General features: G+C 37.9%; 1 protein-coding gene across 3 annotated transcripts; it reads right to left on the reverse strand.

Moving 5' to 3' along the window:
• Nucleotides 1-4,314: 4,314 nt before the first annotated feature.
• LOC308690020 (uncharacterized protein) lies at nucleotides 4,315-17,554 on the reverse strand. 3 transcript variants are annotated; one of them, XM_081364228.1, is made up of 8 exons: nucleotides 17,469-17,515; nucleotides 16,056-16,374; nucleotides 15,503-15,640; nucleotides 14,909-15,002; nucleotides 14,700-14,787; nucleotides 14,177-14,341; nucleotides 5,022-6,261; nucleotides 4,315-4,905 (listed from the first exon to the last, which is right to left on the reverse strand). In XM_081364228.1, exons 7-8 carry the CDS (start codon nucleotides 6,254-6,256, stop codon nucleotides 4,881-4,883), a joined length of 1,260 nt encoding a protein of 419 aa, XP_081220354.1. In that variant the 5' UTR covers nucleotides 6,257-6,261; nucleotides 14,177-14,341; nucleotides 14,700-14,787; nucleotides 14,909-15,002; nucleotides 15,503-15,640; nucleotides 16,056-16,374; nucleotides 17,469-17,515; the 3' UTR covers nucleotides 4,315-4,880. The 3 variants fall into 3 exon arrangements, with proteins under 3 accessions (XP_081220354.1, XP_081220353.1, XP_081220352.1); XM_081364227.1 differs by lacking the exons at nucleotides 14,177-14,341; nucleotides 14,700-14,787; nucleotides 14,909-15,002; nucleotides 15,503-15,640 and adding an exon at nucleotides 8,455-9,793 and having other exon boundaries at nucleotides 17,469-17,554; XM_081364226.1 differs by lacking the exons at nucleotides 14,177-14,341; nucleotides 14,700-14,787; nucleotides 14,909-15,002; nucleotides 15,503-15,640 and having other exon boundaries at nucleotides 17,469-17,527.
• Between the last annotated feature and the right edge of the window lie 1,774 nt (nucleotides 17,555-19,328).

A 19,328-nucleotide genomic window follows, 5' to 3' on the forward strand; every position in this document is an offset into this window, starting at 1 on the left:
ATGTTCTAAAGAGAGAAACTCGTAATTTAGAGCGTAAATGGAAACAAACTAATTTAGAGGTCTTTAGAATCGCGTGGAAAGACAGTATGTCACGTTATAAAAAGGCCCTAAAAGCAGCCAGGGCTGAGCATCTCCGCAAACTAATAGAAAATAACCAAAATAATCCTAGGTTTTTATTTAACACCGTGGCTAGACTAACAAATAAACAGACGTTACCGGAGCAAAATATTCCGTTACAGTGTAGTAGTAATGATTTTATGAATTTCTTCACTGAGAAAATAGAAAGCATCAGAAACACAATTATAAATGTGCAATCTTTAATGGTGTCTTATGATTCAACCTCAATTATCACCCCGCAAGAACAATTACAGCGCTTTGCAACTATAGGACAGGAAGAGCTAAATAAACTTATCATTGCATCCAAACCAACAACGTGTTTATTAGATCCTATACCAACTAAACTATTGAAACAAGTGTTACCTGTAGTGGAAGAGCCTCTTCTCAATATTATTAACTCGTCTTTATCCTTAGGTCATGTTCCAAGAATATTCAAGTTGGCAGTTATAAAACCACTCATTAAGAAACCACAATTAGATCATAATAACCTAGCAAATTACAGACCCATTTCAAATCTTCCATTTATGTCTAAAATTCTAGAAAAAGTGGTGTCCGCTCAACTGTGCTCTTTCTTGCAAGAAAATGATATCTATGAAAAATTTCAGTCAGGATTCAGACCGCATCATAGCACAGAAACTGCGCTCGTTAAAATTGCAAATGATTTACTTCTAGCTTCTGACCAAGGCTTTATCTCAATACTAGTTTTACTCGATCTTAGTGCTGCGTTCGACACTATAGATCACAAAATACTCTTAGACCGACTACAAAACTACACTGGTGTTCAGGGACAGGCATTAAACTGGTTTAGATCGTACTTATCGGACCGTTACCATTTTGTCTGCGTAAATGGGGAAAAATCGAAGATAACGTCAGTAAACTATGGTGTACCGCAAGGATCTGTGTTAGGCCCTCTGCTATTCTCAATATATATGCTACCACTTGGTAATATTATAAGAAAACATGGAATTAATTTCCACTGTTATGCTGATGACACTCAATTATATATTTCATCACGACCAGATGATATCAATAAATTATCTAAATTAACAGAGTGTGTTAAAGATATAAAATACTGGATGACGTGTAATTTTCTGCTATTAAATTCAGATAAAACGGAGGTATTACTTATTAGTCAAAAAACTGCACACAAAACCTCTTACAATACAACTTTAATTTAGAAGGGTGTCCTGTTACTTTATCCTCTACAGTAAAAGACCTGGGTGTTATATTAGACCGCAACTTGTCTTTTGAAAATCATATTTCATATGTTACAAGAACAGCCTTTTTCCACCTTAGAAACATTGCTAAGCTACGTAATATGCTATCTGTTTCCGATGCAGAAAAGTCAGTTCATGCATTCATGACCTCGAGACTAGATTACTGTAATGCTTTATTAGCAGGTTGTCCTGCATCCTCAATAAACAAGCTACAGTTAGTCCAAAATGCCGCCGCTAGAGTTCTTACTAGATCAAGAAAATACGATCATATAACACCAATTCTGTCGTCTCTACATTGGTTACCTATAAAGTTCCGTATCAATTACAAAGTATTACTACTGACCTATAAAGCCCTAAATGGTTTAGCTCCCGTGTATTTAACGGAACTTCTATCGCCCTATAATCCATCACGCTCTTTAAGATCACTAAATTCGAGGCTTCTGGTCATTCCTAGGATATCTAAGTCCACTAAAGGAGGGAGGGCGTTTTCACACTTAGCTCCTAAACTCTGGAATGGCCTTCCTGATATTGTTCGAGGCTCAGACTCGCTGTCCCAGTTTAAAACTAGATTAAAGACGCATCTCTTTAGCCAATCATTCACATAATACTTACCTTTTATACTACAGTTGAATCAGATTGAATGCATTAATATTGTGAACAGCAGCTACGCTAATTATTTCCCATATGCTTTTCTGTTGTTATCTCGGGACGCTAGTCCCGAGGTAAATACAGATCGTCAGCTCCAGTTTGTATCCAGCCTCTCATGGAAACTACAGATTCTCCAACACCCGTGCAGAGACGACTCGGCGCCTGTGAAGAGACGACTCGACGCTGGCGATATGTTTATGCCCTAAATCAATACATGATTAACTAACTGTATTTCTCTATGTATATTTCTGAAATGCACTTTCTGTAAAGCTGCTTTGAAACAATATGTATTGTGAAAAGCGCTATACAAATAAATTTGAATTGAATTGAACTATTTCTCACAATTCTGACTTGATATATCACAATTGTGAGAAAAAAAAGTCAGTATTGTGAGATAAAAAGTCCCAATTATTATTATTTATTTATTATTCAGTGGCGGAAACAAGCTTCCATAGAAAGCTGAGATTATGGATTATCACGATTAATACCGTTCCAAACTATCCTACATCCTATCCAGGACAGATAGATAATCCCGCGGTAACTAAAGAGCCTATCCTTTAGTCGTTTCCTCAAGAGTTAGTCGATCAGTCTAGGGCTGCACGATATTGGGAAAAAATGACATTGCGATATTTTATTTTTCTGTGATATGAAATGAAATCTAATCGAATTTTTTCTTACAAACAAATATGGGGTAAGCACACTTACATTCTCATTTTAAATGATTTAAACATCAGAGTATTATTTAAATTAAATTAGAATAAATTATTTGTTTGTAACTTTAGGATATGGTTTGAATTGTTAACATTAGTTACTGTATCTAATAACTAACATGAACTTACCATGAGCAATACTTTTGTTACTGTATTTATTAATCTTTGTTTATCTTAGTTTATAAAAATACAGCTGTTATTGTTTGGTAATGTTACTTCACAGTGCATTAACTATGTTAACACATACTGTAAAACTTTTGATTTCAATAATGTAGGCTATAGCCTAAATGTTGAAATTAACAATGTTGTAGAAGTGCAGTTTACTAATAGTAAATGTTAACTAATGTAGTTAAATAGTATAATAAATAGAACATTATTGTAAAGTGTAACAGATTTTTTATACACCAATTCAGATGTCTCGTGAGTTCAGTGTTGGACAGGTCAGTTGTTTAAACCATTCATTAAATTGAATCTGTTCAAAGGAATCATTAGTTCGCGAATCGGACATGTAGTCTACGGCACGCGTTGTGTAATTATCTCGGCAGTTTAGGATATCGCACAAGATTTGTCAACACAGAAAAAATTTCATCACTGGGTAGTTTTTTTTTTTTTTGTTCGACACCATCGTGTCAACTGATTTTGATTAATATGCGCGAGGGAGAGAGAGAGAGAGAGAGCAAGACAGCGCTCGTGTTGTTTGAAGACGGTGAAGGTGAATGCGCGTGCGCTCTCTCTCTCTCTCTTGTTCTTATATGCGCCCTGTTAAACTGACAGGACTTAAAAACACATGCAAATGATAAACTTTCACTCTATGATGGTTAAGATGTGCAATTAATCCGCGAATAACATGCGTCAAGGGCCGGGGAGCAGCTGGCCCGAACGGTTAATGAATCACGGATCAACTATGACAGTCTACATCGCACATCCTGCTATGTGACTATCGTGGATTCGCACATCGCGATATCGATGCTTAAACGACACATCGTGCAGCCCTACTTAAAACTACATTTCATGATACAGAAACAGTAGTATTATATCTCAACTGTGTTAAAAAATGGCGCTTCTTATGTTGTCATTCTCCTTGGCGCAGCCTATGCTCGTTATCAGCTGTCAATCAAAGTTAACCACGCCCTTATTTGTCATACATTTTATATCTAAATATGATCTAAACTAACGAGTTAGAAAAAAATTCACCCCCCCTCACAGTTGTCAGGCACTCGGAACCTATCGAAAAATACAATAAAAGTCCATGGGACCAACCTGCAAAAACATGAATTTATGCTGTGAAAACGGACATTTTAACATGGTGGTCTATGGACATTTGCTCCCTTTTAGGACCTCCCTCTAGCGGATTTTCGATGCATTGCAGTTTTTCGCACTTCCGGGTAGGCTTCATTTTTCAGATTAGAATGTTGCCGCTTGGTCGCGACCCATAGAAACTAACGTCGACTGTAGACGTTTGGGCATCTTCCTGATGCTCTGATGCTCGTCTTCACTTGTAGCTTCTTATTTTTCTTGTTTAATGGCGATTAACTTCAGCTGTAGCTGTATTTTAAACATTTTGTATGTTTATATCTGGTCAGCACATGTCTTTAAAAGGCAAAGCAAATAGTAGAAATATTATCTGAACAAAAAAAAAACATTGCTTTATTCAAAATCAGCTTGAACAAAACATTTGTGTTTAGTGTAAAAAGGCTTTCAGACTTTTTAGGCTTTTCCTGGGTCAAATTAATATAAAAGGACAAAATCAGGAAAGTTAAAAGTTAAATGTTAAAATAATTAATTGGATGTCTTTTATATTCTTGACCTAAAACAATGTAAATCTTAGTTCTTCAGTGTCATGATGTTTGATTTTCTTAAATTGTGTTTGATGATCAAAACAAACTTTAACTAGGGCTGCTAGACCTTATTGATGAAATCTATCATGAAAATAATCAACAACCAAGCTAATTATAGATTAATTGTGCTCAATCATGTCAATTTACAGCAGTGAAAAACATTTCTATGGACAAAACGCTTCAGAAAAATAACATGGTCGGTGAGCACAGAAACCATGTCAATTTTATTGTAAGTTTGTGTTTACGTCGCTTAGCCAGCTACAGAGACACTGGTAACCAGGCAACAGACAAGTGACCAATCCTGAGTGGCGATGTCACTACACACATTCAACCATCACGGTTCGGCACGGTCAGCCAAGTGTGCGTGATTCTCCACTGCAAATAAAAAAATAAAGTTCACAATGGTGAGCTACAGCAGGAAAAGCACACAAGCCAAACTAACTTAAAGATTTCAAATTTTGTATCTCAGCACATAAAGATGAACTACTCACCGTGATCTCAGACTGTGTTGATGTGGTTTCTCCACTGCATGGATCTTCATGTGTCGATTCAGATGAGTTTTGATAGAGAAACTCTTTCCACACTGATCACACGTGTGCGGCTTCTCTCCAGTGTGGATCCTCTCGTGTTTTTTCAGATTTGAAGACTGACTGAATCTCTTGTCGCAGTGTGAACAGATGTAAGGTTTTTCTCCAGTGTGAATTCTCTGGTGTGTTTTCAGATGTGACGATCGACTGAATCTCTTGTCACAGTGTGAACACTTGTAAGGTTTTTCTCCGGTGTGGATCCTCTCATGTTTTTTCAGAGATGATGACTGACTGAATCTCGTGTCGCAGTGTGAACACTTGTAAGGTTTTTCTCCAGTGTGGTTCATCTCATGTATTGTCAGACTTCTTGACTGAATGAATCTCTTGTCGCAGTGTGAACACTTGTAAGGTTTTTCTCCAGTGTGAATTCTCTGGTGCTGTTTTAAGCAGTACGCTGTAGTAAAAGTCTTCTCACACTCAAAGCACATGTACTCTCTCACACCAGTGTGAGTTTTCTGATGTATTTGTAAATATTGCAGCAGTGAAAAACTCTTTCCACACACAGAACATGAATGCGGCTTCTCCTTCGTATGAACTGTCAGGTGTGTCTTCAGGTTTGATGTACAGAGAAATGTTTTTCCACATTGATCACATGTGAACGGCTTCTCTCCGGTGTGGATCATCATGTGAACAATAAGGTGTGATGATTGACTGAAACTATTCCCACATTGATGGCATACATGTGGCTTCTCTCCTGTATGAATTCTCATATGAATCTGAAGAGATTGTTTGCCTGATAAACTCTTCCCACACTGAGTGCAGGTGAAAGATTTCTTGGCTCTTCTTTTCATTAAAAATGGCTTTTTAGTCTTTGAGCGACTCGAAGGTTTTCCTCCAGGTTTGACATGATGTTCCTCCTCCACTTCTCTCAGTTCTTCTCTCTCCTCCTTCACTTCTCTCAGTTCTTCTCTCTCCTCCTTCACTTCACTCAGTTCTTCACTCTCCTCCTTCACTTCGCTCAGTTCTTCACTCTCCTCCTTCACTTCACTCAGTTCTTCACTCTCCTCCTTCACTTCACTCAGTTCTTCTCTCTCCTCCTCCACTTCTCTCAGTTCTTCTCTCTCCTCCTTCACTTCACCCAGTTCTTCACTCTCCTCCTTCACTTCACTCAGTTCTTCAGTCTCCTCCTTCACTTCCATCAGGTCTGAAATTAAAGAAAAGACAAACAGACATACAGGCATGAAGCTTGAATTCTCTTCTCTTAAATGAAGTAATTTATATAAAAAACAAATATTCTCGTCTTTGGAAATCTGTATTAAAAGAGAGCGATTCCAGTCGACCTCATTAGAGCTAATTCAAATGTAATGTGACTCCGCCCACGTAGAGCGCGCGCTATTCAAACGCAAATGGCTGAGGTAATCCGCGCAATCCTGTGAACGCCCCCCCCAGTATCAGCTCGAGAAAACCAAAACACAAGTTTATTCAGATTCACATTACTTGCTTACACCGTCTGGCAGCGCTGTGAGGAATAACGAGGAATACGAGGAATACGAGCTGAGGAATACTAGAAAGTTTTTCCTTCTCGGGTTTCTGTTTATGAATGAATGAACGGCATAGATGCGCGCTGTTTACCACAGCTGGCAAAAAACAATATTACGTGACAGTTCTCCATTATGGACGCAAGCTCTAAAAAAAAAACACTAAAAGACTTTCAAACTTTCACAGAGACCTCAAAACAGAAAGTACAAATCCTTTCTTTAAAACGAATTTCGTTTTGTATCAATTGTATCTTAATTTCAATAATTTTTTCATTAACAAATTTCCTGGATTTAAAGTAAATAAGCCTATCGTCAACGAATGATGATGTTTTAGCAAACTGTATTGCTATACTGAGATGAGTAAAAATCGACTGAAATATGTTGAAATAAAATGTAGGCTATTTGTATAAGCAACGTAAACGGCAAATTAACATTTATATGCCCCAATATTTCATGAAAACAACTTTACAGTCAGGGGAAATATGAAAGACAACATTTTGTTTAGTAGATTTGGGTACAGTTTTTACTGTAGAATATACTGCCTCGTCAAATAAGCTTTTGCTTAGCAATTTCTATATATAAAATAGCCTAATATTTTTGTCAAAAATAAAGTCATCATCTAAGATGTTAGCTGTTCCAATGTTGGCTATATTCAAAGTAATGAATACATAGATAAAATGTAGGCCTATAATCTTTTTTTTTTTTTTTTACAAAGAAAGAGTACACTTGAAATATTGTTGAAATTGTAATTATTGTTGTAATTGTGACCTTTTTAATAAAATAGCAAAACATATGTACAAGATAGATGTAAGCAAAATCTTAAATGGTCAATATAAGTCTTCTTCTAAATATATTTTGTCCTTGCATTGTGGCTCAGCCAGTTTCACACCTGTGTGAATGGCTCATTATGCAGAGTCATTATGCAGAGTGGGATGGGACATTGTAATTTCAGGTGTAAACTCCTCGTTCACGCCCCCTCGCATATTGGCTTTCCAAGCAAAACCTGTTTTACATCAATTTAAATCAATGTATGGTTTTATTTGAACGATAAAGCAAGACTATTTTCACATAATTTTGAAGAAAAAACACTAGGCGAGGACATCCATTGGTCAAAAGTTTAATTGACACATATTTACTATGTGTTTTGTGGCCTTATTTCAGAAATGTTAGTTTTTAGTTTTTTCAATATCCACGCATAAACATTATTCTCTCAAAAATGAAAACATGTACATTCACGTGGCTCACATATTATGGTAGCCCTGTTTGTGCTTTATAGAGTGAATTTACAACTTTGCCATTAATATGTTTATAAGCAACTGAAAAAAGCACAAATGTCAGGGCATGTCAGAACATCTCAAGGGCCCAGAAAACCGCTCAGACTCCAGAGGGTTAACTAGGGATGCTAGACCTTATTGATGAAATCTATCATGAAAATAATCAACAACCAAGCTAATTATAGATTTATCGTCAATCATGTCAATTTACAGCAAAACAAAAATAAAATGGTTGTTGAGCAATGAAACCATGTCATTTCTATTAATGTTATTGTAAGATTGTGTTTACGTCGCTCAAATTGCTTTTACGTCGCTTAGCCAGCTACAGAAACACTGGTAACCAGGCAACAGACAAGTGACCAATCCCTACCAAGTGACCAATCCTGAGTGGCGATGTCACTACTACACACACACACACTACCATCATGGTTGGCACGGTCAGCCAAGTGTGCTGAGAGTTCAGGGCCGAGAGCGGTTTGTAATTGTGCTGTGCCGTACCAGGCTCAAGTGGAAACACAACTGGAACCTTTTCCGAAGGTGGAAATGCAGCTTTTGTTTCTCAGCACATAAAGATGAAATACTTACCATGATCTCAGACTGCGGTGATGTGGTTTCTCCACTGCATGGATCTTCATGTGTCGCTTCAGTTGAGTTTTAATAGAGAAACTCTTTCCACACTGATCACACGTGTGCAGCTTCTCTCCAGTGTGGATCCTCTCATGTGATCTCAAATGTTCTGATCGATTGAATCTCTTGTCACAGTGTGAACAGATGTAAGGTTTTTCTCCAGTGTGAATTCTCTGGTGCTGTTTTAAAGTGGCCGCTGTAGTAAAAGTCTTCTCACACTCAAAGCACATGTACTCTCTCACACCAGTGTGAATTTTCTGATGTATATGTAAATTACCCCGCTGTGAAAAACTCTTTCCACACACAGAACATGAATGCGGCTTCTCCTTCGTATGAACTGCCAGGTGTGTCTTCAGGTGTGATGCCTTAGGAAATGTTTTGCCGCATTGATCACATGAGAACGGCTTCTCTCCGGTGTGGATCCTCATATGAACAATAAGGTGTGATGATTGACTGAAACTATTCCCACATTGATGGCATACATGAGTCTTCTCTCCTGTATGAATTCTCATGTGAATCTGAAGACTAGAGTTGGTTGTAAAACTCTTTCCACACTGATCACACATGTGCGGCTTCTCTCCAGTGTGGATCCTCTCATGTGTTTTTTTATCTGCCGACTGACTGAATCTCTTGTCACAGTGTGAACACTTGTACGGTTTCTCTCCAGTGTGGATCCTCTCATGTCTTTTCAGATGTGCTGACTGACTGAATCTCGTGTCACAGTGTGAACACTTGTAAGGTTTTTCTCCAGTGTGAATTCTCTGGTGCATCTTTAAGCAGTACGCTGTAGTAAAAGTCTTCTCACACTCAAAGCACATCTCGTACTCTCTCACACCAGTATGTTTTTTCTGATGTCTTTGTAAAGTTTGCAGCAGTGAAAAACTCTTTCCACACACAGAACATGAATGCGGCTTCTCCTTCGTATGAACTCTCAGGTGTGACTTCAGGTCTGATGCCCTAAGAAATGGTTTTCCACACTGATCACATGAGAACGGCTTCTCTCCGGTGTGGATCCTCATGTGAACAATAAGGTGTGATGATTGACCGAAACTATTCCCACATTGATGGCATACATGTGGCTTCTCTCCTGTATGAATTCTCATGTGAATCTGAAGACTAGAGTTGGTTGTAAAACTCTTTCCACACTGAGAGCAGGTGAAAGATTTCTTGTCTTTTCTTTTCATTAAAAATGTCTGTTTAGTCTTTGAACGACTCAAGGGTTTTTCTCCAGGTTTGACATGATGTTCCTCCTTCACTTCACTCAGTTCTTCACTCTCCTCGCTCTCTTCCATCAGGTCTGAAATGAAAGAAAAATTTTCTAAAGTTTACTGGTGGGATTCTCTCTGAAATTTGTCTGAGATCCTCCAGCCGTGATTAAAGCTTCTTCTTGGGGGAGATTCTCTGAGAACTGGTCGAATACTCTCCCGGCCTTTTAAAGCATTTAAAAGACATTGTCTGAAGTGTGTCGGTTATTATTGCTGCACAGAAAGTTAGTTAGGGGAACAAGTTAGAGATAGGGGACGTCGACTGTAGTCGAGAGACCCATATAAACTAACAACGACTGTAGACTTTCAGGGACGCTGATTGTAGACAAGACCCAGGTAGACTTAGGTCAGGTGCGAAATAGGGAATAAGGCTGAATCCCAATTCTCTGTCTTACCCCTTCCCCTACCCCTACCCCTTCGTCTTACCCCTAGCCCTTGTCCCTCGAAACCGAGTGGTAAGGGCTAGGGGTGAAAACATACCCCTATGAAATGAGACGCCACTTGGTTACATCATCATATATCGTTACTAAGTGTTACTAAGTGGCTCTGTGTCACCAGGGGCAACACGTGTTGATCACAAACTTCCAAGATGCCGTCTGCAAGCGTGTTTATGTCGATTGCGTGGGTTTTAGAAATTTTTTTGCGATTGTCTGCAACAAATCGGAGAAATCAAGGGAGAAGAAGAGGTCTACGACGCCTACGGATGCTGGTGGATCCGCTTATGGTATGTATGGATTGGTAACAAACGTTTACCGAACTAACCAACACAGTTATCTGAGCTGTTAGCTATAACGCTAATTTTTATTAGCAAAAACATTATTTTTTTGTCCCAGTTCAGCCCTGCTAACGTTATGTGCTTTCTTGGGGAAGGGAAAAAACTAACGTTATATAGGGTTGCCAAATGTCCCGTATTTTGGGCATAATTTATTTGTCATAAATAATAATGCATAATTTATATTTCCCTTGTCCTATTTTTTTTACTGGAAAGCTGATCTAACCACTGACTGATACAGCAGCAGCTGCTGATCACGAAACTTGAGAATGATCATGACACCTGTTATCATCCTATCAATAATAATATATCATTATTTAAGGACAAATCATTGTTTGATTTACCGCTCCGAGCGGGACTTTCAATGTCAATGTCAGCATTTTGAAAATTACTTTTACCGGTTCTTTGTGGCAAGCTTAGATGTGTGCGGTCGTGCGTTTGAGTGCGGAGCGGAATATTCAGAAATGCGCTCTCCGCTCACATGATCTGATCGGAACAAACCCAAACCGAACATCTGTCTGCTGAACTTGCGCAGAAACATCAAAATAGACATAACCAGATTTTTAAAATTGTTTTTAAAACTAAACATTTAGACTATTTTAGCACAAATTATGAGCTTATTGTGGATTTTTTTATAATTCTTGACAAAATTCGAATATAGTAATTTTTTTTTTTTTTTTTTGTGCCTGTTGAAAAGTGGGTTCCACAAGCTCATTACCCAAGCTCATTAATGGTGTGAAATGGTTTTATTTTCCAGACTGGTACTGCAACTAGATACTGTGCCATAAACCCCAACATGCCTATACTGCGCATGTGGTTCGATGCTGAAACTGAGCTGAGGCAGGATTTCCGCCTCACCAGAACAGCGATGCAAAGCTTACAAAGGCTTTTGCAAAGGGAGCAGGACCATGGCTGGGGTAATGAGCTTGAGGTACTCATTTATACCTACTGGCTGGCACATGGACTCTCTTATCGGGTGGTGTCCAGTGTTTTTAATGTCCCAAAGGCTACAGTTCACCGCATCATCCACAGAGTGGCCCAGAATATTTGGGACAATCTGAGGAGAGCAATCTGCTTCCCTTTAACAGTGGACCTGCCTGCAGTTGGTCAGGGATTCGTCAACGTTTCAGGAACTCCTGCATTCCACAATGTGGTTGGAGCAATTGATGGCAGTCACATCCGAATAAAACCACCACAGCGTCACAGATTGGACTATCTGAATTATAAAGGATTCTACTCCATTAGTATGCAGGCAATCTGTGACTCAAATGGCAGGTTTCTGGACATTTTTGTGGGGTACCCGGGATCTGTCCATGACACGCGCATAATGAAGAACAGCAGTTTTTATACTGCAAGACGGTATCCACCAACAGGCTACATCCTTCTGGGTGATGGTGGGTATCCTTGTTTGGAAACGCCAATTTGCCTCATCACCCCATTCAAGGAGCCAGTGCATGGAAGAGTACAGCAACGCTTTAACTACTTTCAGTCAAGGGGGCGCAGCATAATCGAAAGGGCGTTTGGCATGATGAAGACCAGGTGGAGGTCAACACTCTTCAGAGCTTTGGAGGTGAAGCCCACGTTTGCACCCCAGGTCATTGCTTCATGTGCCTTTTTGCACAATGTGTGTATGGACAATGGTGACACACTGGTTCCAGATGAAGACATCTTGATGGATATTAATGACCCCCAACCAGCCCGTGAACCCATGGCAACAAACGAAACCTCTGGGAACGACACACGAAACCGACTGGCTGTCCTAGTTTCAGGCAATGTGCAAGCCTGAACATTAGTGTTCATTACCATGTTTTTTTTTTTTGCAAATCCTTTTGTGTCAAAAACTGTGCTTACCAAAACATTATTGTAAAATGATAAAACTTTTACGGTTGAAAAATATTGTTCTTTCTAAATCTGTATCTGTTTGAAGCTGTTTCTTGCTTTTCACTTCCTGCAGTTGTTGCATTTATATATTTTATACTTTTGTTCACTTTGGTGTTGGATATGATGTTCTTATCTGTGTAATTTTGTCTGTTTGCAATAAATATGTTTTATACACACTGCATGGTGTTTTGTATATCTGTTTCAGTTATCACTGTTTTGAATGTCACTGATGTTCAGAAACACTTTCTTTGTTAACAAAAATCTTTATCGCCCAATAAAGTAAACATAACAGGCAAAAAAAATTGATACAAAAATATTTTATTACAGAACCAATAAAGTAAACATAACAGGCAAAAACGTCAAATAAAAATAAATCATATTACAGAACCAATAAAGTAAGCATAAAAAAAAACAAAAAAAACTACAGCTTATCCACCATCTTTTCAAACAGGACCAAGAACCTCTCTGTCTTTGCCTCGCTCTCCTCATGGCACCTCTGCTCTTTTTTGGATTCCTCAGTGAGGAAATCCAGGATGGGGTTTTTTTTTTTTTTTTTTTTTGGGTGAGGGAGTTGAGGGGCTTGCCATGGCAGAGGTAGAGGGTTCTGAACTGCTGGCTGCAGAGGTGCTGGCTGGGGATGAGGGCTCAACAATCTCCTAAATAGTACGTGAGGCAGACCTCCAAATTTAAGACATTTTATGGGCAGAAAACAACCTGCACTCCCTGAGAGCAATGCATGTGCCGGCAAACTGAACTAGGGAGCAGATATGCTTTTCTGGAGGGCAGGTCAAACTCTTCACCTCCAAAGACTCCATGTCATGTGAAATTTGTGTTATAATATATATATATATATATATATATATATATATATATATATATATACATACACATGGGATAATATTTAGCGATAATGTATAACAACCCCGACAGGCTGAACGGGAATCAGTCTGAAGGGGTTGTTATTCGACAACCGCCTCGCTATACATTATCCTGCTTATTACAAAATAAATCAATAATCTGACACAAAATATTGATTTAAAAAGAAGTTTATTGATTTAAAACGATTGTATTGCTTCCGCTAAAGAAAATATCGAAATAACAAGATATTGTTATCAAGAAATAACAGGCCGCATTATACATTGGAATTCAACCAAGCCATGTAATAAATGTATGTATGTATATATGTATGTGTATATATATATATATATTAGGGCTGGGTATTGACATAAATTGCACGATTCGATTTCGATTCAAAAGCTTGCAATTTGGATAGATTTTGATTCGCCATTGATTATTTTGGATATCAGGTAGAATACAAGACAAATTATCTCAATTAAAACATCTCTTAACTAATGCTGTAAACTATGAGAGTCAGTTCTAGCCTAGCCTACTTTAAAAGCACACTTATTTTTATAATAATAAAGTTATATGGAATATATTTAAATGGTGGCTGTCATAAATACTTGCCAGTTATATTCAAACATGTAAATATTGATGAACATTAAAGGGCTGAGATTGTTTCATATCAATAGTAACAAAGCACAAATATTATTGTGATTTGTTGGATGGGATGCACTACAATGAACAATTCATTCATCAACTGAAAACAGGATGACTAATCGATTGTTGGGATTTAAGAATCGATATTGGTTCGTAAAAATGAGAATCAATTTTTACCCAGCCCTAATATATATAAGAGCATTACAATAAGAACATGTTAACATTCCGCAATTCCAGACCACAAAATGTCCTGCATACATACCATGAGGATTGTAGTGGGATCCTCATAAAAGGATGCCACCACCACAGGAGGGTCGAGTGAGGGCCTGGCACCCAACACCTCATGCATATCTTCATAATATTGCCAGGTTGCAGCAGTCACTTCCCCCCTTTCTGTTCCCGACCCTGTTTTGGGAGTTCTTAGTTCCTGGAAAGACATACAACACACACAATTAAATAATGCCTACAACTAGGGCTTTATTTAAATAGAGTATTGAGTGATTTTATCTACGTCTTTTCTTGTTTGATTAACAATAATGACTTCAGCATTAATGTTGGCTGGTGTCACTTTAAGAGCTGCACGTTTCAAAACAAGCTTTCTCAAATGTTTGAGACCATTTAGGCACTATCTGAATAATCGTTTTACCTTGATTGTCTAATTTTCATAATTGTTGGAAGCCGAAAGCGAACTCAAAATACAATAATAACTTATACAGTATGCATTCATTGCCTTGCATTGAGATTGAAGATATGTTTGTTTTTTTCTTTAACAGAACATCACATACCTTGTATCTTTGCTTAAGATTTTCCCACTTCTTTGATGCCTGTTGGCCAGAAACCCTTCCCTCCGACCCCATTTCTTTCATCAGTGTCCTGTATCATAACCAACAACAATGTACAGGTGCATGAACAGGAATTAATTACAAATTATTACAATAATAACCTACAATACCAATACAATAATGTATTACTACAGCATGAACGCATTACTCACTCCCATAGTTGCTTTGCAGCATATTTTGATTTTAAAAACTTAAGTTCGTTTTCATCCCGAAAGTGGATCAGCTGCCGGGTTTCCTCCGGCGTCCCTGTGTGATACAGGACAGTAACGTTAGAAGTCTGCCGTCGCTATTCATCATGTTTATGCACAAGGTATTGTTTCAATTACACTGAATTCATTAAAATCGGTGAATCTGAATGTAGTGTTTAACGTGCATGAACGCTAATAAGTGATCGGTTTATGTGCGTTTTATTATTGCTTAAATTCCTGTGTTTTCGTATCAGTCGGGATCCGTTTGAAGCTGAATACATACGTGTCAGTGTCAAATAATGTACACATAATTTAATGAATGGCGACTGTAGAAAGCAAAAACCGAATCCCGGACATTTTAGGCGATCTCGAAATGCAAAGCAGCAATGTATCGTTAACATAGCCTAGCGTAGCAGACTAGCGATTTTTAAAAACGTTTAAAAACGTTTCAGTTAACAACATGGTTGCAAATACATATGAACATGACTGCGTAGAGCACAAAACAAGACTGTCATAATTTTTCAATCAATCATTCATCATCAAGCCGAAAATACTTACATTTATGGGACTCTCTTGGTGGTGTGCCCGCCATTGTTGCCGGTTGCGCAGTGCATTCTGGGTACCCCTTGGCTTCAAGTAAGCTCGCGAAAATTCTTGGTTTTAAGGGGTATCTACCCCTTCCCCTTAGCCCTACCCCTTGATCAAAATGAGAATTGGGATAGCCCTTACTCTCACGTGAACGAGCAAAACTAAGGGGAAGGGGTAAGGGGAAGGGGTAAGACAGAGAATTGGGATTCAGCCAAAATCTACCACAGTATACATGTTTTGTAAAAATACGCACAAAATTCAGGTCAAAATTCTAGTAACACTGTTCGAAATTGTAAACCATATATAAAATAAATGTAAAATAAAACCTAAAATATTTAAATTTTGTTTGACCTGATGTTGACAATCAAAATGAAACCTCCTTTTACTGACCATTTGTTAAAAAAAGAGAAACTTTTGCAGCCATTTCACAGTTTAACTGTTTATCTAAAAGTGATGAAGTGCTTGAATGTTTCTAACATGAATGTTCTTCAGCATCATGAATGAATGAAGAATAAACACCAACCTCTTTGTTCTTCAGGATCTTCAGTGTGTTTCATTCTGCAGGGTTCTGGATCACTCATGTTCTCACTGTCCTCTTTAATAAACTCAGTCTTTGCAGATTTCAGCTCTTCCTGATGCTCTGATGCTCGTCTTCACTTGTAGCTGATGGGAATTTACAGCATTTATTGGAGAATTACTGTGGGAGGAGCTTAACTGATGATGTGACTGATGTGGGAGGAGCTTCACTGATGATGTGACTGCTGTGGGAGGAGCTTCCCCTGATGATGTGACTGATGTGGGAGGAACTTCAATGATGATGAATTGTAGTGTGAGGAGTTGATCTGCCAAAATAAAAATATATAAGTTACCGATTTTGTTTTATGCTTATGGACTACAGAATATAATAATGTCAATTTGTGTGAATAATGTAAATAATGGTAAGAAAAACAGTTGAATGTAGGGATGCACGTTATTGCATTTTGGCCGATATTCGAAATGCCGATATTTTCAAACTAATTTTGTCCGATGCCGATACAGATATATAAATTTTTCACCTGATATATTTACACTTAAATTTAACTGAAGAGAAATCCAATTCTCTCACTTACAAGTGAGAGAATTGGATTTCTCTTCAGTAAAATTTAGTACTACCTTTACCGTATTACACTCATGTGTTGTAGATAAGGCAATACACAATAGCCTACTAGTTTTTTATTATTATCATAGTCGAAATTCAAAAATGAATTTATATTTAATTATTAAAAAATGCCATTATTTTATATGAAAAATTTAATACTTGTATTTTATTTAGAAAATATTTTAGTTTGTCGTGTATATATTTTTTATTAGATCAGATAACATTTTAAGCTGTCATATGGTCATGTTACAATGTGTTCCCCACATGTTACAATGTACCCCACCTATGGGGCATGTTGTCACATTTCACTTCCATTCTTTCGGGGTATATCAAGAAAAAAGTATATACTGTATTAATAAAACAAAAACACATAATTGTACTAGACATGTGGGAAATGAATGTGGGAAAAAAATAAATACTCTGAACCATAAGTAGATTTACACAAACTGAGAAATAAAGGTAAACATGAAAATGGCAACAGCAAAACTTTGGATCGATTTCTATCAATTCCCCTCACAGATCTCAAACTTTGACTCTTGTCTTAACATTCAGTAACAGTTTTCACTCCAAACATCGAGACAATCACACAAACGAACACAAACTCGCTCAGGTCTGAATGAACACAACATATTCTCCTCATGCTCGCTGCTGCTGCACTAAATGTTTATTTCAGTAGAGTAGGAGGACGCCAGAAAAAACGCACAAGTATCTCTGTGATCGACAAAAACAATACAGAAATGAGCCTGTCGCTTAATCACACTCTATAAAGTGTGTGTAATTGTTGTATATGAGAAATACCGTGAACTGCTCTCTCCTCATCTCAGAAGACTCGACGCTTCTTCTTCTCCGATATGTATGGCGGGTCGCAACCAACTTGTTCAGGTGCATACCGCCACCTACTGCACCGGAGTGTGTAAATAAAGGTTTTAGTACTTCAGGTTACAGATTCAGAAAAAAAAAAATAATAATAATTGAAATTACCTATATGTTATAATCAAATCCTGTAGATTTGAGAAAGTTAAAGAGAGCTTTTCAACACTCCCTTGTTACCTCACTCATCACTAGAATCCCTTCTAAATTCCATCCCCGTCCTAATTCCCATATCTTATTCAGATTCATCATATTTATTACACTTCATGATGACATTTTCAGGAACATTACAAACCTCACATTTATCAGACACACATTTTGCCATTAGATACAGCATTGATTTTAACCCAGTCCAAACCTTAAATCTTGAAAAAATCACTTCATCTCTTCGATATTTCCCTTTGAAACCCTCCACCTTGATTGATTTATGAATGCTGTAATAGTGTCTCCCTTTATGGTCTGTGTCCGATTCTTCTGCCATACGTCACTCACTGCTTTCCTAATTAATGATTTGGCCTCTCCTTTTCCAAAGGGAATAATCATTATTTAATCATCTTTTAATTTTAACGCTGTCTTTACAATCTCATCTGCTTTTTCATTTCCCCCAAACAAATTGTACATCACCTCCAGTTCTTTGTATTCTCAGTATTATTGTATATATTTCAATCAATAAATCATCTCTTACTGTCTTTTTGGAATTCAAACTATACATGGCGGCAGTGGAGTCTGAACAAATGACAACTCTCTCAGGCCTCACCTCTTCTATCCACTGTAAACCTAAAATAATAGCAACCATTTCTTCTGTATATACAGATAATTTATCATTGATTCTTTTACAGTGTTAAAGTGCGTGATCTGGCAAGCCATCCGCATGATCCATGAAGACCTACTTCCTGTTCCTAAGTGCTGCCCTTAAGCCTTTATCTGAATTTAACATTGCCTTCCAGGTGGGTGTCAATGATATTGAATGAGTGAATAATAGGATATAATTAAATGTTTGTGGTTATTGTAGCATTCTTATTTCACTGTTATTTTGTTGTGACCATTGATATTATCTGCAGTCAGAGGGAATACAAATTCACAGACTTGAAGAGGAGATGTGCAGGCTGATGAAGAGGATCCTGGGCTACCTCATTCCAGCCAGGGCAATCGTGGGTGTACCTCTCAGGGAGGTGAAGTATGGAGATGGACACAAGCTGGCTGATGAAGATCTTTTTATCGGAGCAGACACAAAGGCATTCATGAGAAGCGCTGAGCACCCTGTGTCAGCCGAGAAGAAAATCTTTCAGTGAGTATATTACCCAGTAGTTATATTATGATATCATCTTTTGACAGTATGAGAGTATAGGCTGTGGTGTGCCTAAAATATTACCACTAATGCATTTTTTTCACTCTTATGCTGTTGTAGAACTGTGAGAAGCTTCTATGGGGCAGTGCTTAAGATGATGTTCTCCTCCTTTCCCCTCGACCATCCACTCTTGAGGGACCTGAAAGTGCTGGACCCTGCAGCCCGTCTTAACATAACTTCAGGGACAGGTAGATAATAGAAACAGTTTCCAATAGGCTTTATGCCCAGCTCCAATACTTACCCTAGCAACCAACCACCCTAGCAATGGTCAGACACACCTGGATTAATCAGTTTGTCCAATAATGTAAGACAGGAAATAAAGGAGCTGGCTTAAGTTCAGGAAGTAATGCAGCTGTGCATAAAGCCTATTGATAATAGGCAAGGCAAGGCAATTTTATCTGTAAAGCCCATTTTTTTCAAACAATTTGTCTCAAAAGGCT

The sequence above is a fragment of the Scardinius erythrophthalmus genome (genome assembly GCF_964197995.2).
Source record: "Scardinius erythrophthalmus genome assembly, chromosome: 1".
Classification (NCBI taxonomy): Eukaryota; Metazoa; Chordata; class Actinopteri; order Cypriniformes; family Leuciscidae; genus Scardinius; species Scardinius erythrophthalmus.